Source organism: Hyperolius riggenbachi, chromosome 9, assembly GCF_040937935.1.
Source record: "Hyperolius riggenbachi isolate aHypRig1 chromosome 9, aHypRig1.pri, whole genome shotgun sequence".
NCBI lineage: Eukaryota > Metazoa > Chordata > Amphibia > Anura > Hyperoliidae > Hyperolius > Hyperolius riggenbachi.
The window spans coordinates 88,485,798-88,503,059 of record NC_090654.1 but is presented as its reverse complement, the minus strand read 5'-3'; the positions used below and the strand labels follow the sequence as shown (position 1 = coordinate 88,503,059).

The 17,262-nt window shown below is 46.9% G+C and overlaps 1 protein-coding gene across 8 annotated transcripts in view; it reads left to right on the top strand.

Annotated features, from left to right (window-relative positions):
* The window catches only part of LOC137532545 (inter-alpha-trypsin inhibitor heavy chain H4-like), a 250,307-nt gene that overhangs the window by 152,259 nt on the left and 80,786 nt on the right, over positions 1-17,262 (top strand). For 6 of the 8 annotated variants that reach the window (XM_068253163.1, XM_068253162.1, XM_068253160.1 and 3 more), the window contains 2 exons: positions 1,985-2,008; positions 4,762-4,803. The exons of 1 other annotated variant lie outside the window; for it this stretch is intronic. In XM_068253163.1, coding sequence (XP_068109264.1) covers positions 1,985-2,008; positions 4,762-4,803 — 66 coding nt within the window. The remainder of the gene's footprint in view (positions 1-1,984; positions 2,009-4,761; positions 4,804-17,262) is intronic. One more of the 8 variants, XM_068253161.1, reaches the window with a different exon arrangement.

Genomic DNA, 17,262 nt, shown 5'->3' with positions numbered 1-17,262 from the left:
CATAGGACCCCACATTTGATAGTAGCTTTACAATTTTAGCATCCATTAAACTTGTGAGTTTTGGAGAGTTTCTGCTTGAATTTCTTTGCAGGATGTCAGAATAGGCTCCCAGAGCTGCTGTTTGGATGTAAACTGCCTCCTACTCTCATAGATTTTTTTGCTTGCAGTTGCTTTGAAGGTTCTCAGTAGGATTGAGGTCAGGGGAGGCTGGGGGCCACAACATAAGTTTCTCTCCTTTTATGCCAATAGCAGCCAATGACGCAAAGAGAATCCTTGCAGCATGAGATGGTACAGTGTCATGCATGAATATGATTTTATCATGGGAAATACGGTTATTCTTTTTGTGCCATGGAATAAATTGGGCAGTCAGAAACTCCACATACTTTTCAGAGGTAATTTTCACACCTTCAGGGACCCTAAAGAATCTGAACGGCTCGCTTGCCATGATTCCAGCCCAAAACATTACTCTGTTGTTGACATTGCAGCTTTGTTGGAATGGGGTGGCTGTTAACCAACCCTCCACCACTCCATCCATCTGGACCATGAAGAGAAGACTGTTTCAAAAATTAGTATTTTTGTAGTTCTTGGCCCACTGCAGCTGTTTCTGCTTGTGAGCTTAGGTTAGGGGTGGTTGAATAGAAGGTTTATGCACTGAAATCCTCTGGAGAATCCTGCATTTGGATGTTCTCCGGAGGCACCAGCAGATTCAAATATGTGTTTGCTGCTTTGTAATGGCATTTTAGCAGCTGTTCTCTTAATCCGTTGTATTTGTTTGGCAGAACCCTTCCTCGTTTCCTTTTATCTGCACAAACCGGTTTGTGCTCTAAGTCAGCCACAAATCTTTTAACAGTTCAATGATCATGCTTAAATTCTCATGAAATATGTAAGGTTTTCATACCTTGTCCAAGGCACTCAACTATTTCACACTTTTCGCCAGCAGAGAGATCATTTTTCTTTCTCATATTTCTTGAAAATAGCGGTCTGCTTTATAATGTGGAACACCCTTTTTTAGTAATTTTTCCTTTAGTCGGGCTCACCTGGCAAATTAGTTATCAGAGGTTTCCAAGATTGATTTCAGGGATCAAAAGAGCCCTTAGACACAATACCATATACACAATACCAAGAGTTTAATTGAAAAACAAAATATTTAATCTTTATGACACCTAAATGCGGTTTGCATAGTAATTTGGAACACGGTGTAAATGTGCACGTTGTCCTTAACCACACAGCATGCCTTGCCTTATGCTGATGTATTTCCCCACACCGCACTGCTAATGTGCCAATCCAATGTGAATGCACCCTTACATATACTCCTGCATACTCCTTCTTCACTCTGTGAGCCTCTGTCTTCATCCTCGCGGTGTGCCTTATCTCCATGACCCAGCAGCCTATACGTACTGACGTAACATGCCACGTGGGTATCAGAGCAGAGACGCACCGCAAGGATGAAGACATAATAATGTTGCTATTTTCCTTGGTGCAAGATGCTGGACTCCTCCGACCATGCTATGCTTCATGAGAATAAGTGTCAATTCAGGTAAGACAACTGTAATATAGATCCCCACATGCTTCCTTGAGCTGTCATATTGGGACAGGACAAAGACACTGTACCATGGGGGGGGGGGGGGGGGGTATTTCTCTGTGGGAGAGATTTGCATTTTCTAAAATTAAGGAGGGGTGGTATTTTCTTAGCCACACCATTCACAAGCAATTGACCTTTTTATTGGGCTTCTCTTCAGTATGTACATGAATGCAAGAGTAGAAGATGTGTACATTGTGCCTGCATAGTGTGTTAGTAGCTCCATCCACAGAGTGCAGGCACAGTGGACACAACACACCCCTTCTACCTCTCACACTAATCTGACTTTCATTTTTATGTATCTCATGATTTGAATTTTAATGAGGGGCGTTGGCTTTTATTCTTTCCATCTTGATTTCATATGCGAGACCTATCCAGTAACCATATTACTTCTCTGATTTGCAGGTCACCATCCAGTTCTATACACAGGTATTAAGAAACTTCAAAACATTTTTCTTCTATTTCTAGAAGAAGTTCAAGTGATCTACACTCTTCTCTTCTCTATATCCCTGTCTCTATCTATTTTCCTTATTCCCATCTTTGACTCACCTCCCTCCCTTTTCTATCTTTATTAAATTCAAAGGTAATATTAAACACAAAGGTGACCTTTCCTTTCAGAAGTCAGTATCATCTGTATTGAACAAAGATCAGTGACAACCCCCCCCCCACCCCGCCCCCATGGATACAACCATTATTTCACTATGTGGTAGCTGGTCGGCTACCAGCCACATCAGGCACCCATTGGACCCCTGATTACCAATGATTATCACAGGCGTCTGTTAGATGACTGAAGAACCCCACACCAAAATGTCCCGATCCAGCTCAGTAGAGTATAATGATGACACCATACCACCACTTTCTTGCTTTTTTCTGGATATTTCTTATACATAGGCTCCAAACTTAGAGGCTCATTTTGGAGGCCGTGGAGTAATATATTTATAATTGTTTTGAGTACAGTTTATGACTCATAAGGGGTTAGAGTATTGCATGGTTTTCTAACCTGCAATCACTGATTTGAGTTTTAAAAATAAGGCATTATCTAATATCTGACCCTGAAAGCGCAAGCCTGGATCCAAGCCAGGGGATGCAAACAATCTCAGACTGAGAGAGAACTACACTCGAGTTTGAACAAATGGGTGAAACACTAATTTTACATGAGCTTCGTCAGTGTAAAAGTTGACCGAATATGTGGGGTCAAGTGCGATGATTAGTAGACTAGACCATGTGACTTGTTGTCAATTGGTTACATATGCTCCATTTCTTTATAGTGATTGGTTAATGAAAGCTTTTCACCTCCATGCACAAGTATGTTTTGAACTGACAAATGAATGATTATTTTCCACAATGTTATATAACATTGTTGGTTCTGTGTTGTTCTGCTGCACAGAAAAAGTCAAATCAATATCTAACAGAATAATAAGAATAAGCAAAAAGAGAACAACGTTTTTGCCAGCCCCTGGTTTGGTTAATATGAAAAATCAAACTCGATTTAAAACTTTAGAATATCTTACTACTTATTCTTGTGTCAGGGTCAAACCGGCACTTCTACTATCCAAGAGTACCTTGGTAAAAACTGTGTCCACCTTAGTGATGGGTGAATATGGCCGTTTTACTTGAATTTCATTTTTTCATGAAAATCGTCCTATTTTCATGAAGATGGGACTCTTAATGTGAACATACTGAATTTTCACAAAAACAACACTGTTCTTTAAAATACCTCAAAATCAATAGACCAGACCATGAGGGAAATGTGTTTTCACAAAAACTGTGCATATTTGCAGAAATGTTATTTGTTCTACACTTTGGAAAAAATCACAAAAAAACTAATTGCTAATTTTGTAGGCTTCTTCCTGATTCATTACTGCTTATGTTAGGCCAGTAGCTCTGGGTATGACATTCCTCCTTTAGGCTCGGTCCACACTAATCAGATTTCTTTCATGCACAGTTAAGGTGGCCATACATAAGAAGATTATGGGGAGATTTGACCAAGAGACAAATTTATCTTTAATTGAATCTGATTAGAGATACATTTTTCTCTTGGTCGATTCTGCCCATACACTACAGGCCAATTCCCATCCGATTTCAGCATTAAATCATCAGGGAACGAGCTGAGCCCGCACCGTCCACCCCGCCGCTGGCCCAAAAATGTATAAATGTATGTAGCGTGTGCAATTTTTATACATTACCTGTCCTGTAGCAGCTTCCGCACGGTGTCCGTCCATCTCGCCGGATAACATCCACATACACGCTAGCGGCGCGTAGCATCTGACGTCAGAGGCTATGCGCCGCCGGCGTCTATACGGAACCCAGCGAGATGGACGGAAACCGCGTGGAGGTTGACACCGGACAGGTAATGTATAAATGCACGCACTACATACATTTATACATTGCGGCGGTAGCAGTGGGGGGTTCATTGTCTCGTCGCTCATTTGCAAATTGACTACTTTGGTCACTTTGTCGGTCGGGCATGCACTTGGCAGCACCAATTTTCATCCAATTTGATTATAATAATCAAATTGGATGGTTGATTGGTTTATTGGTCAGCTGATGTATGGCCAATCACCTTAATAGTGGATGCGCTTTCACCATCCACCGCACGAACATCTAGCCACCGTGTCTCCATTGTTTCCATTGTTTCGGACATGGCATGCATAGCATTTCTATCTACGATATGTCTGACTCTCTGCAGGTCTTCAAAATTATTGAATTATTGTACGCTGCACAAGAGAGCGTTGTGCTCACCGCAACATAGGAGCCTTGAACATATCTGTCTGTCTGCTGCTTCCCAATGCGACAGACAGAATGTTTTAGATGCGAGTGGGAACTGAGCCTCATGCTTTATCTTGAGGATATAGTTGTTAGACAATCTCTTAAAGTACTAATTCTGCGTGTCTGGAAAAGATACGTTTTAAGGTTTTTTTTTGGGGGGGGGGGGGGGGGGGCGGGGGGGGGGGAGTTAAGTTATTTATATGATAGGGATTATTATATAGTGAGCCCCTTCGATGGACAGTTAGTGACAGGACTATATACTCTGTACAGCGGTGCAGAAGGTGTTGGCGCTATATAAAAACTAAATAATAATAATAATTGCATCTGGAGTGTCTGATATACACAACTGACAACACAAATTGTATTGAATGCCTCTGCTGAACTGATCAGCTGAATATTTATCTATTTTCCAGAAATACCACATCCTGAGACAACTACTCCAACAGCTCCACGATGTAAGTTGGCATTTTCCTTATTTTCAGTGAAGAATAATATTGCTCTGTAAACTTATTCTCCCTGTATTTTAAAATTGACCTATGTAGAGACCAAGGGCTCGATTTATAAAGCGTGATAACACAGTTATCACGTGTTAAAGCTTTTCAAGTGCAAACACGTGCATAAACCCATGTGCATGTTGTGCATGAAAAGTTTACTGATAAGTACGCGCGTTAAGCAGATAGGGCGGGGGACAGGAGGATACAAACCACACTGCATGGCCATGGGACAACTGCAGGGGCGGGTGACTAAACCGTTTTCACCTAAGCATCCCTTTCAACCAAAACTTTTTTTAAAAAATAACATGACAGAATGACATTGCAAACTTAAAAAAAAAATTACAAAATAAAAAACATAAGGGACCCACACACACCAACAACACTTACTTGCTCAGTCGCAAACCATTCTGAAGCAGGTGGTGATAAGGAAAGCTTTTAAAGGCAAAAAAACAGCTGATAAATGTTAAGGAGCAATCACTATTATAAACACATGCATCATTGCATTTAGCACGCGCAATAATGTGTGCGCAAAGTTCTAGGTGCAGCCAGGTATAGGTAGTCAGGATAGGTGTAGTCAGGAATAGGTATAGCCAGGAATAGGTAGTCAGGAATAGGTGTAGTCAGGGATAGGTATATCCAGAAATAGGTATAGGCAGAAATAGGTAGTAGCCCGACTCCCCCTCCCCCGTTTACCTAATCTGCCGACTGCCGCCTGGTCCCCTCTTCCTGTAGGATCCCCCTCCTGCCCGGCGGCTGTTTACACCGCATAACAGCGGTGAAATGCAAGCAGCCGACAGCCAGGAAATACTCAGTAACAATGCTGCTGTTATACAGGAAGTTATGTCTGCTTCCTGTATAACAGCCGCACCGTTATTGGGCATTGCCTAGCTGCCAGCTGCTTGCGTGTCACCGCTGATATGTGGTTTGAACAGCAGCCAGGGAGGAGGGGGATTTCAGAAGGAGGGGACCAACGGACCAGTTGGTGGGTGGGGAGGAGCCGCCAGCAGCAGAGCGAGGCCCCCCTTACAGTGAGGGCCCAAGCGGGGGCGTGTCTCGCTTGTACGATGGCAGCGCCCTGATTAATTGAATGCTTGTTTCCTGAATTATAGCCAAGTTCGATGCATTGTCACCATCCTTGTGGCATGAACTCCTTGTTCAGATCTGTCGGTTGCACCAGACATGTCATAATAGCATTGCTATTATAACATGTCCAAATTCCATCTGGTGTCTGTAAAAATCATGCAGGGCAGAAGTTTGTGAACAGACACATTGGAAAAGGTCTGAACAGATCCGATGCTTAACATAGGATCCACCGACATGTCTGTTACTCAATTTTGGTGCATTCCCTGAAGCACAGCTATTCAGCTGTCATGTAAAGTAACTTGCGTAACTTTGTATCATGATCGTGATAGTAGAACCCTGAATTTTTCTTTTCCTTTTTTTCAAACTCAGCAGCTGAAAGAGACAGTTCTCGGATAGGTACCGGCTAAGCTTTATCAGTATGTTACTTGTCCCAAGATCGGTTAGGTCATTGTTTGCCAGGGTCAGACTGGGACACTGAGGGCCCTCCAGAGAGTTTCAGCCTAGGGCCCACTTAGACTATGGTAGGGATTAGATTGTGAGGTCCTCTCAGGATAGTCAGCAACATGAATATGCAGGGGTGGTTCCAGGATTTTTTTAAGGGCTGGTGCACACCAGAGCGGTTCATGAGCATTTTTAAAAACGCTAGCTGTTTGTAAACTGCTTGGGTAGTGTATTTCAATGGGCTGGTGCACACCAGAGCAGTTCGTTTTTTCCACAAACGCAAACTCGGGGGCTGCAGCAAAGTATTATTAAGACGTACCTAATAAAGCGGACAACAAAAATGTACATTTTTTGTCAATGTGTGTGTTTTTGCTCATATATTTGTCTATATAAATCCCCAAAATGGCACATGCTAGAAAAATAACCTCAAAATACTAAATACAGCAATCATTATTGTCAAATAATAAATGCTGTGCTTTCTGCTTGTCCTAGGGAGAAGGCCACTGGGGCTAGTGGAGGAAGGGAGAAGGTCACTGGGGCTTGTAGGGGAGGCAGAAGGTCACTGGGGCTAGTGGAGGAAGGGTGAAGGTCACTGGGGCGTGTGGTGTGAGGCAGAAGGTCACTGGAGCTAGTGGAAGAAGGCAGAAGGTCACTGGTGCTACTGCAGGGAGGGAGAAGGTGACTAGAGCTAGTGGGGAGAGGGAGAAAATTACTGGGGCTAGAGGGGGAAAAGAGAATGTCATTGGGGCTAGTGGGGGCAGAGAGAAGGTCATTGGGGCTAGTGTGGGAGGTAAAAGGTTATTGGCGCTAGTGGGGGTAGAGTGAAGGCTACTGGGGCTATTAAGCAGAGGGAGAAGGTCACTGGAGCTAGTGGGGGAAGGTCACTAGAAATAGTAAGGGGAGGGTGAGGGTCGCAGAGGTATTTGGGGGGAGAGTTGACTTGGGCTAGTGGTGGCAGGTAGAAGGTCACTGGTACTAGTGAGGGGAGAAAGAAGGTCACAAGAGCTAGTGAGAAGGTCTCTGATGCTAATGTTGGAGCGAGAAGGTCACAGGGGCTAGTGGGGGAGGGGAAGCTAGTGGAGAGAGGAAGAAGGTCACTGGAGCTTGTGGGAGCAAGGAGAAGGTCACTGGGGCTAGTAGAGAGAGAGAGAGAGAAGGCCACTGGAGCTAGTGGGAGCAGGGAGAAGGTCACTGGGGCTAGTAGGGAGAGAGAGAAGGTCACTAGAGCTAGAGGGGGCAGGGAAAAGGTCACTGGGGCTAGTAGGGGAGAGAGAAGGTCACTGGAGCTATTGGGGAAGAGAAGCTCACTGGAGATAATGCGGGAAGGGAAAAGGTACCTGGGGCTAGTAGGGGGAGGTAGAAGGTCACTGGGGTTAGTGGGGGAAGGAGATGGTCACCAGGTCTAGTGGGGGAGAGTGAAGGTCGCTGGTGCTAGTGGGGAGAGCAGAAATGGATTACAATGTAATGGGGCCATATTAATCCATCTCTGAGAGCAGAGATGGATTAAGATGTAATAGGTGCTAGTGAGGAGAGCGGAGATGTATTAAGATGCCATGGGTGCTAGTGGGGAGAGTACAGATGGATTAAGGTAATAGATTGGGGCCTCGCTTGTGGTCCTTATGGTAATCTGAAATGGAGAGACATCCACTAAGCCTCAGACACATGGCTAGGTTGCCTGGTGGATGATCCTGCTTGGGGGAGGATAAGGTCGCTGGAGCTAGTGGGGGGACGAAGAAGGTCACAGGTGCTAGTGGGGGCAGGGAGAAGGTCACGGGGACTAGTGGGGGGAGGAAAAAGTTTTCTGATGTTAGTGGGAAGAGGGAGAAGGTCGCTGATGCTAGTGGTGGGAGAGAGAAAAACACTGGTGCTAGTGAGGGGATTAAGAAGGCCATGGGGCTGGTGGGGATAGGGAAAAGGTTGCTGGTAATAGTGGGGAATAGATAAGGTCACTGGTACTAGTGGGGGGAGGAAGATGGTTACTGGGGTTAGTGGAGGGAGGAAGAAGGCCATGGGGCTAAAGTGGAAAGGGATAAGGTCACTAGAGCTAGTGGAGGGAGGAAGAAGGTCACAGGGCTAGTGGGAGGAAGGGAGAAGATCGCTGGTGCTAGTGGGGGGGGGGGGGGAGGGAGAAGATAGCTGGTGCTAGTGGGGGGGGGGGGGGAGAAGGTGGCTGGTGCTAGTGGAGGGAGTAGGTAATGAGACTAAGGGGGGGGGGGGGGGGAGATGGTCACTGGTGCTAGAGGTGGGAGGGAGAAGGTCACTAGTGCTAGTGGAGAGAGGGAGACTGATGCTAATGCATACTTACTGGCTACCTCCTAACATGACAGCCACTCTTCTCCTTGTTTCTGCTAGCTGCTGCCTAGTCCTCTACTGCTCCAGGCAGGGGGCAGGACTTCCTCTGTACAAGGGGTGGGCTTCCTCTAGGCAGGGTTTCCACCTTCTAGCCAGTAGCCACATGCCACTAGTGTCCCAAGGCAGGAGCATTCACTAAGCTGAGGGCTTCCTAGGCAGACTCCCTCACTTTAGCGTCCCATGCGGGGGTGGGGCTACTAATATCAGGGGGTAGGACTACCATGATCAGGGGGTGGGGCTTATGCCGACCAGATGTGCTGCTGCTGGATGGTCTGTGATGGAGCAGTGAACATGCCACATGCTGCTCACAGGTACAGCACATTTCCTTCCCAGGTCCCCACCGCATGTCAGAACAGCCTGTGGGTGGGGCTTACAAGCAGCAGCTAGGCCTACTGGGAAATCCCCCGACTTCCTGGAGGCCCAGTCCGACCCTGTTTGCTACTAATTTAATTCAATTCACTATTCAATAGTTAAGCGATTACAGAGTAGATTGAGTAGTATAGTTGCGAATGGAAGCAGATAAATATTTCAGAAGGGAGAAAAAATAAAGTATAGAGTTGAGATGGAAGAGAAAATCCAGAGTAGGAAAGATTGTACATAATATTACATATTTTTAAATGCATTTAAAGTGAATCTGAAGCCTTATTTAAAAAAATAAAAAACAAACCGATACCTAAGAAGAGGGAAGGCTCTGGTCCCATAGAGCCTTTCCTTTCCTCTCATCATCCCCTGTTCCCCCGTGGGAGGCTTTGGGAGCTTAAGTGCTCCCTGGAACAGGTGGCTCTGTACTGCGCACAAATGAGGGCGCTCGCGTGTGCGCAGAATGCTGCATCCCACCTTCAGGAGCCCGAGTGCTCCTGAAGACTTCCGAGGCACACACAATGCAGAAGAGACCAGTCTCCGACTGATCAGGGGTAGCCAGCGCAGGAATGACAGGACAAGGAGAGGAACAGGAAGGATCTATAGGATCCAGAGCCTTCCTTCTTTTTAGGTATCTGTAAGTATCTGTTTTTTTTAATTTTTTTTATTTTCGCTTCAGACTCCCTTTAAAGCCTTATGTGTTATCAGCCGTTATTTGGACTCAGTTCCACAGTTTCTGCATTATAATAAGTCATACCATCATTTGCTACTTAAAGTGAACCTTAAGCCAGAAAAAAAAAATGACTTTTACTCACCTGGGGCTTCTACCAGCCCCCTGCAGCAGTCCTGTGCCCTCGCAGTCACTCACTAATATTCTGGTCCCCCGCTGCTAGCTAGTTTCAATTTTGCCGACAGGCCCGTCAGGACTGGCCACGCGTAGCTTTTTCCGCATTCCCGACTGTAATTAGAGCTATTGCGGGCCGCAACGCGAACAAAAATACGCGTTGTCGCATATCTATGCGTGCGTAATGCGGCAACACGTATTTTTGTAAGCTTGCAGCCCGCAATAGCGCTAATTACAGTCGGGGATGCGGAAAAAGCTACGCGTGGCCAGTCCTGACGGGCCTGTCGGCAAAAATGAAACTAGCTGGCAGCGGGGGACCAGAGGATTAGTGAATGACTGCGAGGGCACAGGACTGCTTCAGGGGGCTGGTAGAAGTCCCAGGTGAGTAAAACTCATTTTTTTTCTGGCTTAAGTGTCTCTTTAAAACAGAATTCACAGCAGCTATCCAATCTTTTACTGGCTTTAACTTTCCTTTGATTTCATCCATGTATTAAGATGTTTATAATATTAAAGGAGCTATATGTAAGCTTGGGATGTGGAACGGGGGAGAAAATAGTTCAGTATTGACAGGAAAGTTACATATGCTTGTCTCAGCAACTCATACCTCTGAGGCCCCATTTACACTAGCGCTCTCTGTTGCCCTGCGTTATGCTGCCCCGCCCCATCCCCACAGGAGAATTGCACACTTCATGAGAATGGAATGAGATGCATTGGAAATATCAGATCACCGCATTTCCGATGCACAGTCTGCAGTGCGTTGCTGCATGATCCATGCCTACTGACCGACGGAAATCCCAGTGAAGTACTTCCTGCCCAACAGGAAGTTTCTCACTGAGTAAGGGGCGGCACCATGCATATGACTGCGGTGCAGGGTCATAGAAATAGGGATTTCTGTGGTGCGTGGATTCGGCAACAGGCTCCCCTGCCATGTGATCACCGCACCTCTTAGGTGTAAAATCGCCTGAAATCACTGACCAACTTGATGTCAGTGTTTACCAAAATGAAGGTGTCTGTAGAGATTTGTTTGTTATTTGTTAATTTTGATTTTCACATAGCTGGCTTCTGATGTCTCATTTTGCTACAGAGCAGAAAAGCGTTTGCATAGGTTCCTGTTGTCGCGTTTTGAGCTCCTGGGGGCATAGGAAACCACAAACACAACTGATGCTATAAGCCAGTGCTGTCCAACTTCATGGGCATGGAGGGCCATTTTTTTTTCAGACCCCATGGTGGAGGGCCGAAGGTTCTTGCTAGAGCCGCAGCCCCCCCCCCCCCCCCCCCCCCCGGAAAAAATGCAAGTAAAGGATAATTAGATTGGCAGCACTTTTCACAAAATGCAATTTAAAATAATGGTGAAGTTGTGTGGCGCGCGTAGCGCGCCAGAAAACACGAGGGTAGCGCGCCGCGCCGAAAAATGGGTGTGGCCATGGACCAGAATGCGGGTGTGGCCACGGGTGGAGACAAATTTACATGAACTTAGCAATGTGGGACATTAGATTAGGATAGTGGTGGTGAACCTTTTGGAGGCCGAGTGTCCAAACTGCAACCCAAAAGTCACTTATCGCAAAGTGGCAACAGCAATTTAAACTACATACAAACGTTTTAACTCATACATGAACATTATGGAAAATCCAAGTTGAAAATAAACTGTGAAGATAAACAATTTCATCCATCCTACTCCTGAAAAATGTGGGTTTTTACCTCCCAGTTTTATTTTCCGTTTTAAAAAGCTAAAAAAGTAGGTTTAATGCTATTGTCTCATGATGACGATTCAGCTTTTCCATAGTCTCACAGTTCGCATCATGTGACCCCCAACAAGACAAATTCAGCAATCATGAGGCCCCCAACAAATCATGAGGCCCCCAACAAGACAAATTCAGCAATCATGATGCCCCCAACAAGACAAATTTAGCAATCATGAGGCCCCCAAAAAATCATGAGGCCCCAACAAGAAACATTCAGCAATCTTGAGGCCCCCAACAAGACAAATTTAGCAATCGTGATGCCCCCAACAAATCATGAGGCCCCCCAACAAGACAAATTCAGCAGTCATGAGGCACATAAATAGACAGCATTTCACATAAATAAGCAGAATGCCCCTTTAGTGACAGGTGCCCCCCACTTAGATAGTGACAGGTGCCCCCCACTTAGATAGTGACAGGTGCCCCCCACTTAGATAGTGACAGGTGCCCCCCCCCCAGTTAGATAGTGACAGGTGCCCCCCCAGTTAGATAGTGACAGGTGCCCCCCAGTTAGATAGTGACAGGTGCCCCCCCAGTTAGATAGTGACAGGAGCCCCCCCCCAGTTAGATAGTGACAGGTGCCCCCCAGTTAGATAGTGACAGGTGCCCCCCCCAGTTAGATAGTGACAGGTGCCCCCCCAGTTAGATAGTGACAGGTGCCCCCCCAGTTAGATAGTGACAGGTGCCCCCCCAGTTAGATAGTGACAGGTGCCCCCCCCCAGTTAGATAGTGACAGGTGCCCCCCCCCCCCCCAGTTAGATAGTGACAGGTGCCCCCCCCCAGTTAGATAGTGACAGGTGCCCCCCCCCAGTTAGATAGTGACAGGTGCCCCCCCCAGTTAGATAGTGACAGGAGCCCCCCCAGCTAGTGACAGGTGCCCCCCCAGTTAGATAGTGACAGGTGCCCCCCAGTTAGATAGTGACAGGTGCCCCCCCCAGTTAGATAGTGACAGGTGCCCCCCCAGTTAGATAGTGACAGGTGCCCCCCCAGTTAGATAGTGACAGGTGCCCCCCCAGTTAGATAGTGACAGGTGCCCCCCCAGTTAGATAGTGACAGGTGCCCCCCCAGTTAGATAGTGACAGGAGCCCCCCCAGTTAGATAGTGACAGGAGCCCCCCCCAGCTAGTGACAGGTGCCCCCACCAGTAGCGAGCCCGTTACCTCTGGGGCTGGCCTCTCCTGTGTCCCCGCTGGCCTCTCCGGTGTCCCCGCTGGCCTCTCCGGTGTCCCCGCTGGCCTCTCCGGTGTCCCCGCTGGCCTCTCCGGTGTCCCCGCTGGCCTCTCCGGTGTCCCCGCTGACGATGCCGCTGCTGCCTCACAGATCAGACCTCACAGATCGCGGCGACTGAAGCAAGCAGAGCGCGCGCATGACACCCGCGCGGCAGAACGTCACATGCGGAAGTGACTAATGATTCACTTCCGCATGTGACGTACTCCGTGCGGGTACCATGCGCCCTCTGTTTACATCAGTCGCCGCGATCTGTGAGGTCTGATCTGTGAGGCAGCGGCAGCGGGGGGACATAGGAGAGGCAGCGGCAGCAGGGGGACATAGGAGAGGCCAGCGAGGACACCGGAGAGGCCAGCGGGGACACAATAAGAGGGAGCAGGCATGGCGCCCATAGCGCAAGCCATGCCTGCATCCCAGGGAGACGAGCGGGCCGCAGCAGGTGGCCTGGCGGGCCGGATGCGGCCCGCGGGCCGCCAGTTGGACAGCACTGCTATAAGCTACAAAGCAGCATCAGAGAAAATTCATTTGACAATGGTGTGTGCACAATCTTCGGCAATCGACGGTTAACACATTGCGATTCATCTCCTTGCAGAATACGATGGATCCCAGTGCTAAACAAAGACAAACACTTATATAGTGCTTTTCTCCTGGCGGACTCAAAGCGCCAGAGCTGCAGCCACTAGGATGCACTCTATAGGTAGTAGCAGTGTTAGGGAGACTTGCCAAAGGTCTCCTACTGAATAGGTGCTGGCTTACTGAACAGGCAGAGCCAAGATTCAAACCCAGGTCTCCTGTGTCAAAGGCAGAGCCCTTAACCATTAGACTATCCAGCCAACATGGACATACCATGTCTTATATTAATTTTTGCTCCAAAAGATGTGCTAGGGCTTATTTTCAGAGGATGTCTTATTTTTTGGGGAAAACACTGGTAGTTTTCCTATACAAAATCTATATACTGCATGCCATGCTGAAACACAAGCAGCATGCACAGAGCTTGTGGTTTCCACATATTGGCTCTCACTTACAAGAAATTGATTCTGCTGATTATGTGGGTGAGAGTCTATTTCTTATGCTGGGAATACACGGCTCGATTCTGAGCCATTAAGATGGCTCGATAGATAATTTCCGACATGTCCGATCTCCCGCCCGATTGATTCGCCATTCTATTCCGCATTGAAGTCAATGGAAAAATATAAGAAAAACGAGCGGAAGATGAGAGAATCGTCTGCGGAATCGAGTGGGGAATCGATTGAGCGGGAGAATCGATCGGCAAAATCGAGCCGTGTATGCCTAGCATTACAAACAGAGAACTCTGTCCGGCTCCCCAGAGCTGTGATAGAATAAGCTGTGTGTCCTGGTAAAAGGTGAAGAGGTGAAATGCTGCTGATGCTTATCACAACAGATCAAGAGGGCTGGCTCCAACAAAAACACAAATTGCCTGACACATATACAGGACTGTAGAACTTACATTATACTGCTGCTCTCCTCCTGTATCCAGGCTTTGTATTAGAGTGTGATTTGCTGGTGTCATGTGGGCTGCTCCTAGGGCTTACATTCGGGGATGTCTTATATTTCAAGCATGCTAGGAATTCCTGCTAGGGCTTATTCTCAGGGGATGTCTTACTTTAGGGGAAACACGGTAGGCCGGCAGCCATCTGACTGAACCAGCACTTAGACCTCAGACAAGGATATTTTAACTACAGTACATATGTAGAAATACAATGCTTTGAATACATACGATGCCTTTTGCTCAGAATAACGCAATATTGGGAAATATACTGTACGTTGTTTTTACAATGAATAATATAATGAATAATATTTTGCAGAATGAGAAATGAGGGATGTTTTTTATGGCAGCACAGCTTCTGCTTTGGTGGACCTAAACGCTTGTCATTTTATGGTAAATACAAGCGTGATGTGTTGTTATGTAAGCACATAAAATGTGTGTAATTCAGATTGGCCAATTAAGCTGCTATTCTCCTCACACAGAGCCCCGACTTGTGACTCTTTTACAGTGCACAACTCATCATTCCTCAGCTCAATTCCTCACGTTTCACTCAGAATCATTCTGTTAGGTTGCCATTATTTCTGAAACAAGCCTTCAGATTGATGCTTTTTTATAAGGGTTTTTCATAAGATGTTGATGATGCCACATATTTGGAGTAATGCTGGCTGAACCTCCAGAATATTTACTATACCATTATTTGTCCCGATTCATCAATTTGCTGGCTTTATCTGAAGGAAATCTTGTAAAGGCGGGGCTGCATTCTGTGGAGCTGTTTTTTAATGTAAATCAATGTCTTTTCAAATGGAAAAAAAAATCCTATCCTCACACATTATTACCACATACAGATGCTCCTTTATGAAATTCACTGATCACAACGAGTGCGATAAAAGATGGAGCAGTTGTCCAGAGTGACCAATCAAAATCCTTGTTTCAGCTATCTGCTGAAAGTGGGCAGCTGCTCCACTATTGCTCTAGTCTCCTTTCCACAGAACCAGAACTCTACTGTTATGACACTAACTTTAAGATAACCTGTCATAACAGAAATATAGGTTTTGTCGTGGCATCATTTCGGCATTTGAGAAGTTAGGCCTTGTTCATGCTATGGGGTTTATTCACAAAATGTGCCTCTGGAAATTGTTCCCAATTAAATTAACTTTGGTATTACATTTTCGCCTTTGTTTTACTACATTTTTACCTTTTTGGGTGCTTCAAGAGGACCGGAACTCAGAACTTCTTCTCTGCTCTAAAAGATAAGCAACAGCATAATTTTACAGTAGAACATTTCCCTGTTACAGCTCATAGAGCTCCTCAGAGATGCTGCAGTCTGGTAACTTTCTGGTTTGAAGAAAGAATTAACCTCCTGTGTTTACATATTAGCTCACAACTTACCAGACTCGGCAGACAGCTGGGAGAAAAAATTACACTGTCTCATTACTTGCTGAGAAGGGAGAATTAGACAGGCTTTTTCTATATAAACTCACACAGGGTGGATTTCTCTGTGATTTCCATCTCTCCTGTGCAAGAGTTCAGATCCGCTTTAAACAGTTTTAAATACAAAAAAATCTGTGAAAAAAATTAGGAGAGACAGTACATGAGAAACCTAATGTAAATAATCCCCTATGTGTGTTTTGCATGTGAATGTGCTGCTCATAAAGCTCAATGGACACGTGTGCAGTGGATTGGTGGATGCTGTGAGATTGAGCCATGTTGAATTGCTATTCAGCTGCCTGTATAAACAAGTCTATATACAGGCCCGTTTCTTGGGCCGTGCGGGGAGTGCCGCCGCCTGGGGCGCTGTTGGGAGGGGGGCGGTGTAATGGAGGGGGGAGCCGGCCCCACGGTGAGGGCAGCCCGACCTCTCCCTCTCTCTCCTCTCCCGGGCCGCCCTCCGTGCTCCCCCCTCCAGACTGCAGAGTAATGCGCAGGGAGCGCTGTATACAACATACCTCCCTGCGTTCCAAGCGCTGCTCTCTCGCCGCCGGTCTCTTCCTCTCTGCCGCCTATACGATGATACACACGCTGCTTCCGGCTACACAGGAAGCAGCGTGTGTATCATCGTATAGGCAGAGAGGAAGAGACCGGCGGCGAGAGAGCAGCGCTTGGAACACAGGGAGGTATGTTGTATACAGCGCTCCCTGCGCATTACTCTGCAGTCTGGAGGGGGGAGCACGGAGGGCGGCCTGGGAGAGGAGAGAGAGGGAGAGGTCGGGCTGCCCTCCCCGTGGGGCCGGCTCCCCCCTCCATTATAGGGGGGCAGCTACCTATCTAACCTATACTGGGAGGCACCTACCTAATCTAACCTACACTGGGGGGCACCTACCTAATCTAACCTATACTGGGGGGCAGCTACCTATCTAACCTATACTGAGGGGCACCTACCTAATCTAACCTACGCTGGGGGGCACCTACCTAATCTAACTTACGCTGGGGGGCAGCTACCTATCTAACCTATACTGAGGGGCACCTACCTAATCTAACCTACACTGGGGGGCAGCTACCTATCTAACCTACACTGGGGGGCAGCTACCTATCTAACCTACACTGGGGGGCAGCTACCTATCTAATCTACACTGGGGGGCACCTACCTAATCTAACCTATACTGGGGGGCACCTACCTAATCTAACCTACACTGGGGGGCAGCTACCTAATCTAACCTATACTGGGGGGCGCCTACCTAATCTAACATACACTGGGGGGCAGCTACCTATCTAACCTACACTGGGGGGCAGCTACCTATCTAACGTACACTGGGGGGCAGCTACCTATCTAATCTATACTGGAGGGCACCTATCTAATCTAACCTACACTGGGGGGCAGCTACCTATCTAACCTATACTGGGGGCACTTATCTAACCTGTATTGGGGGC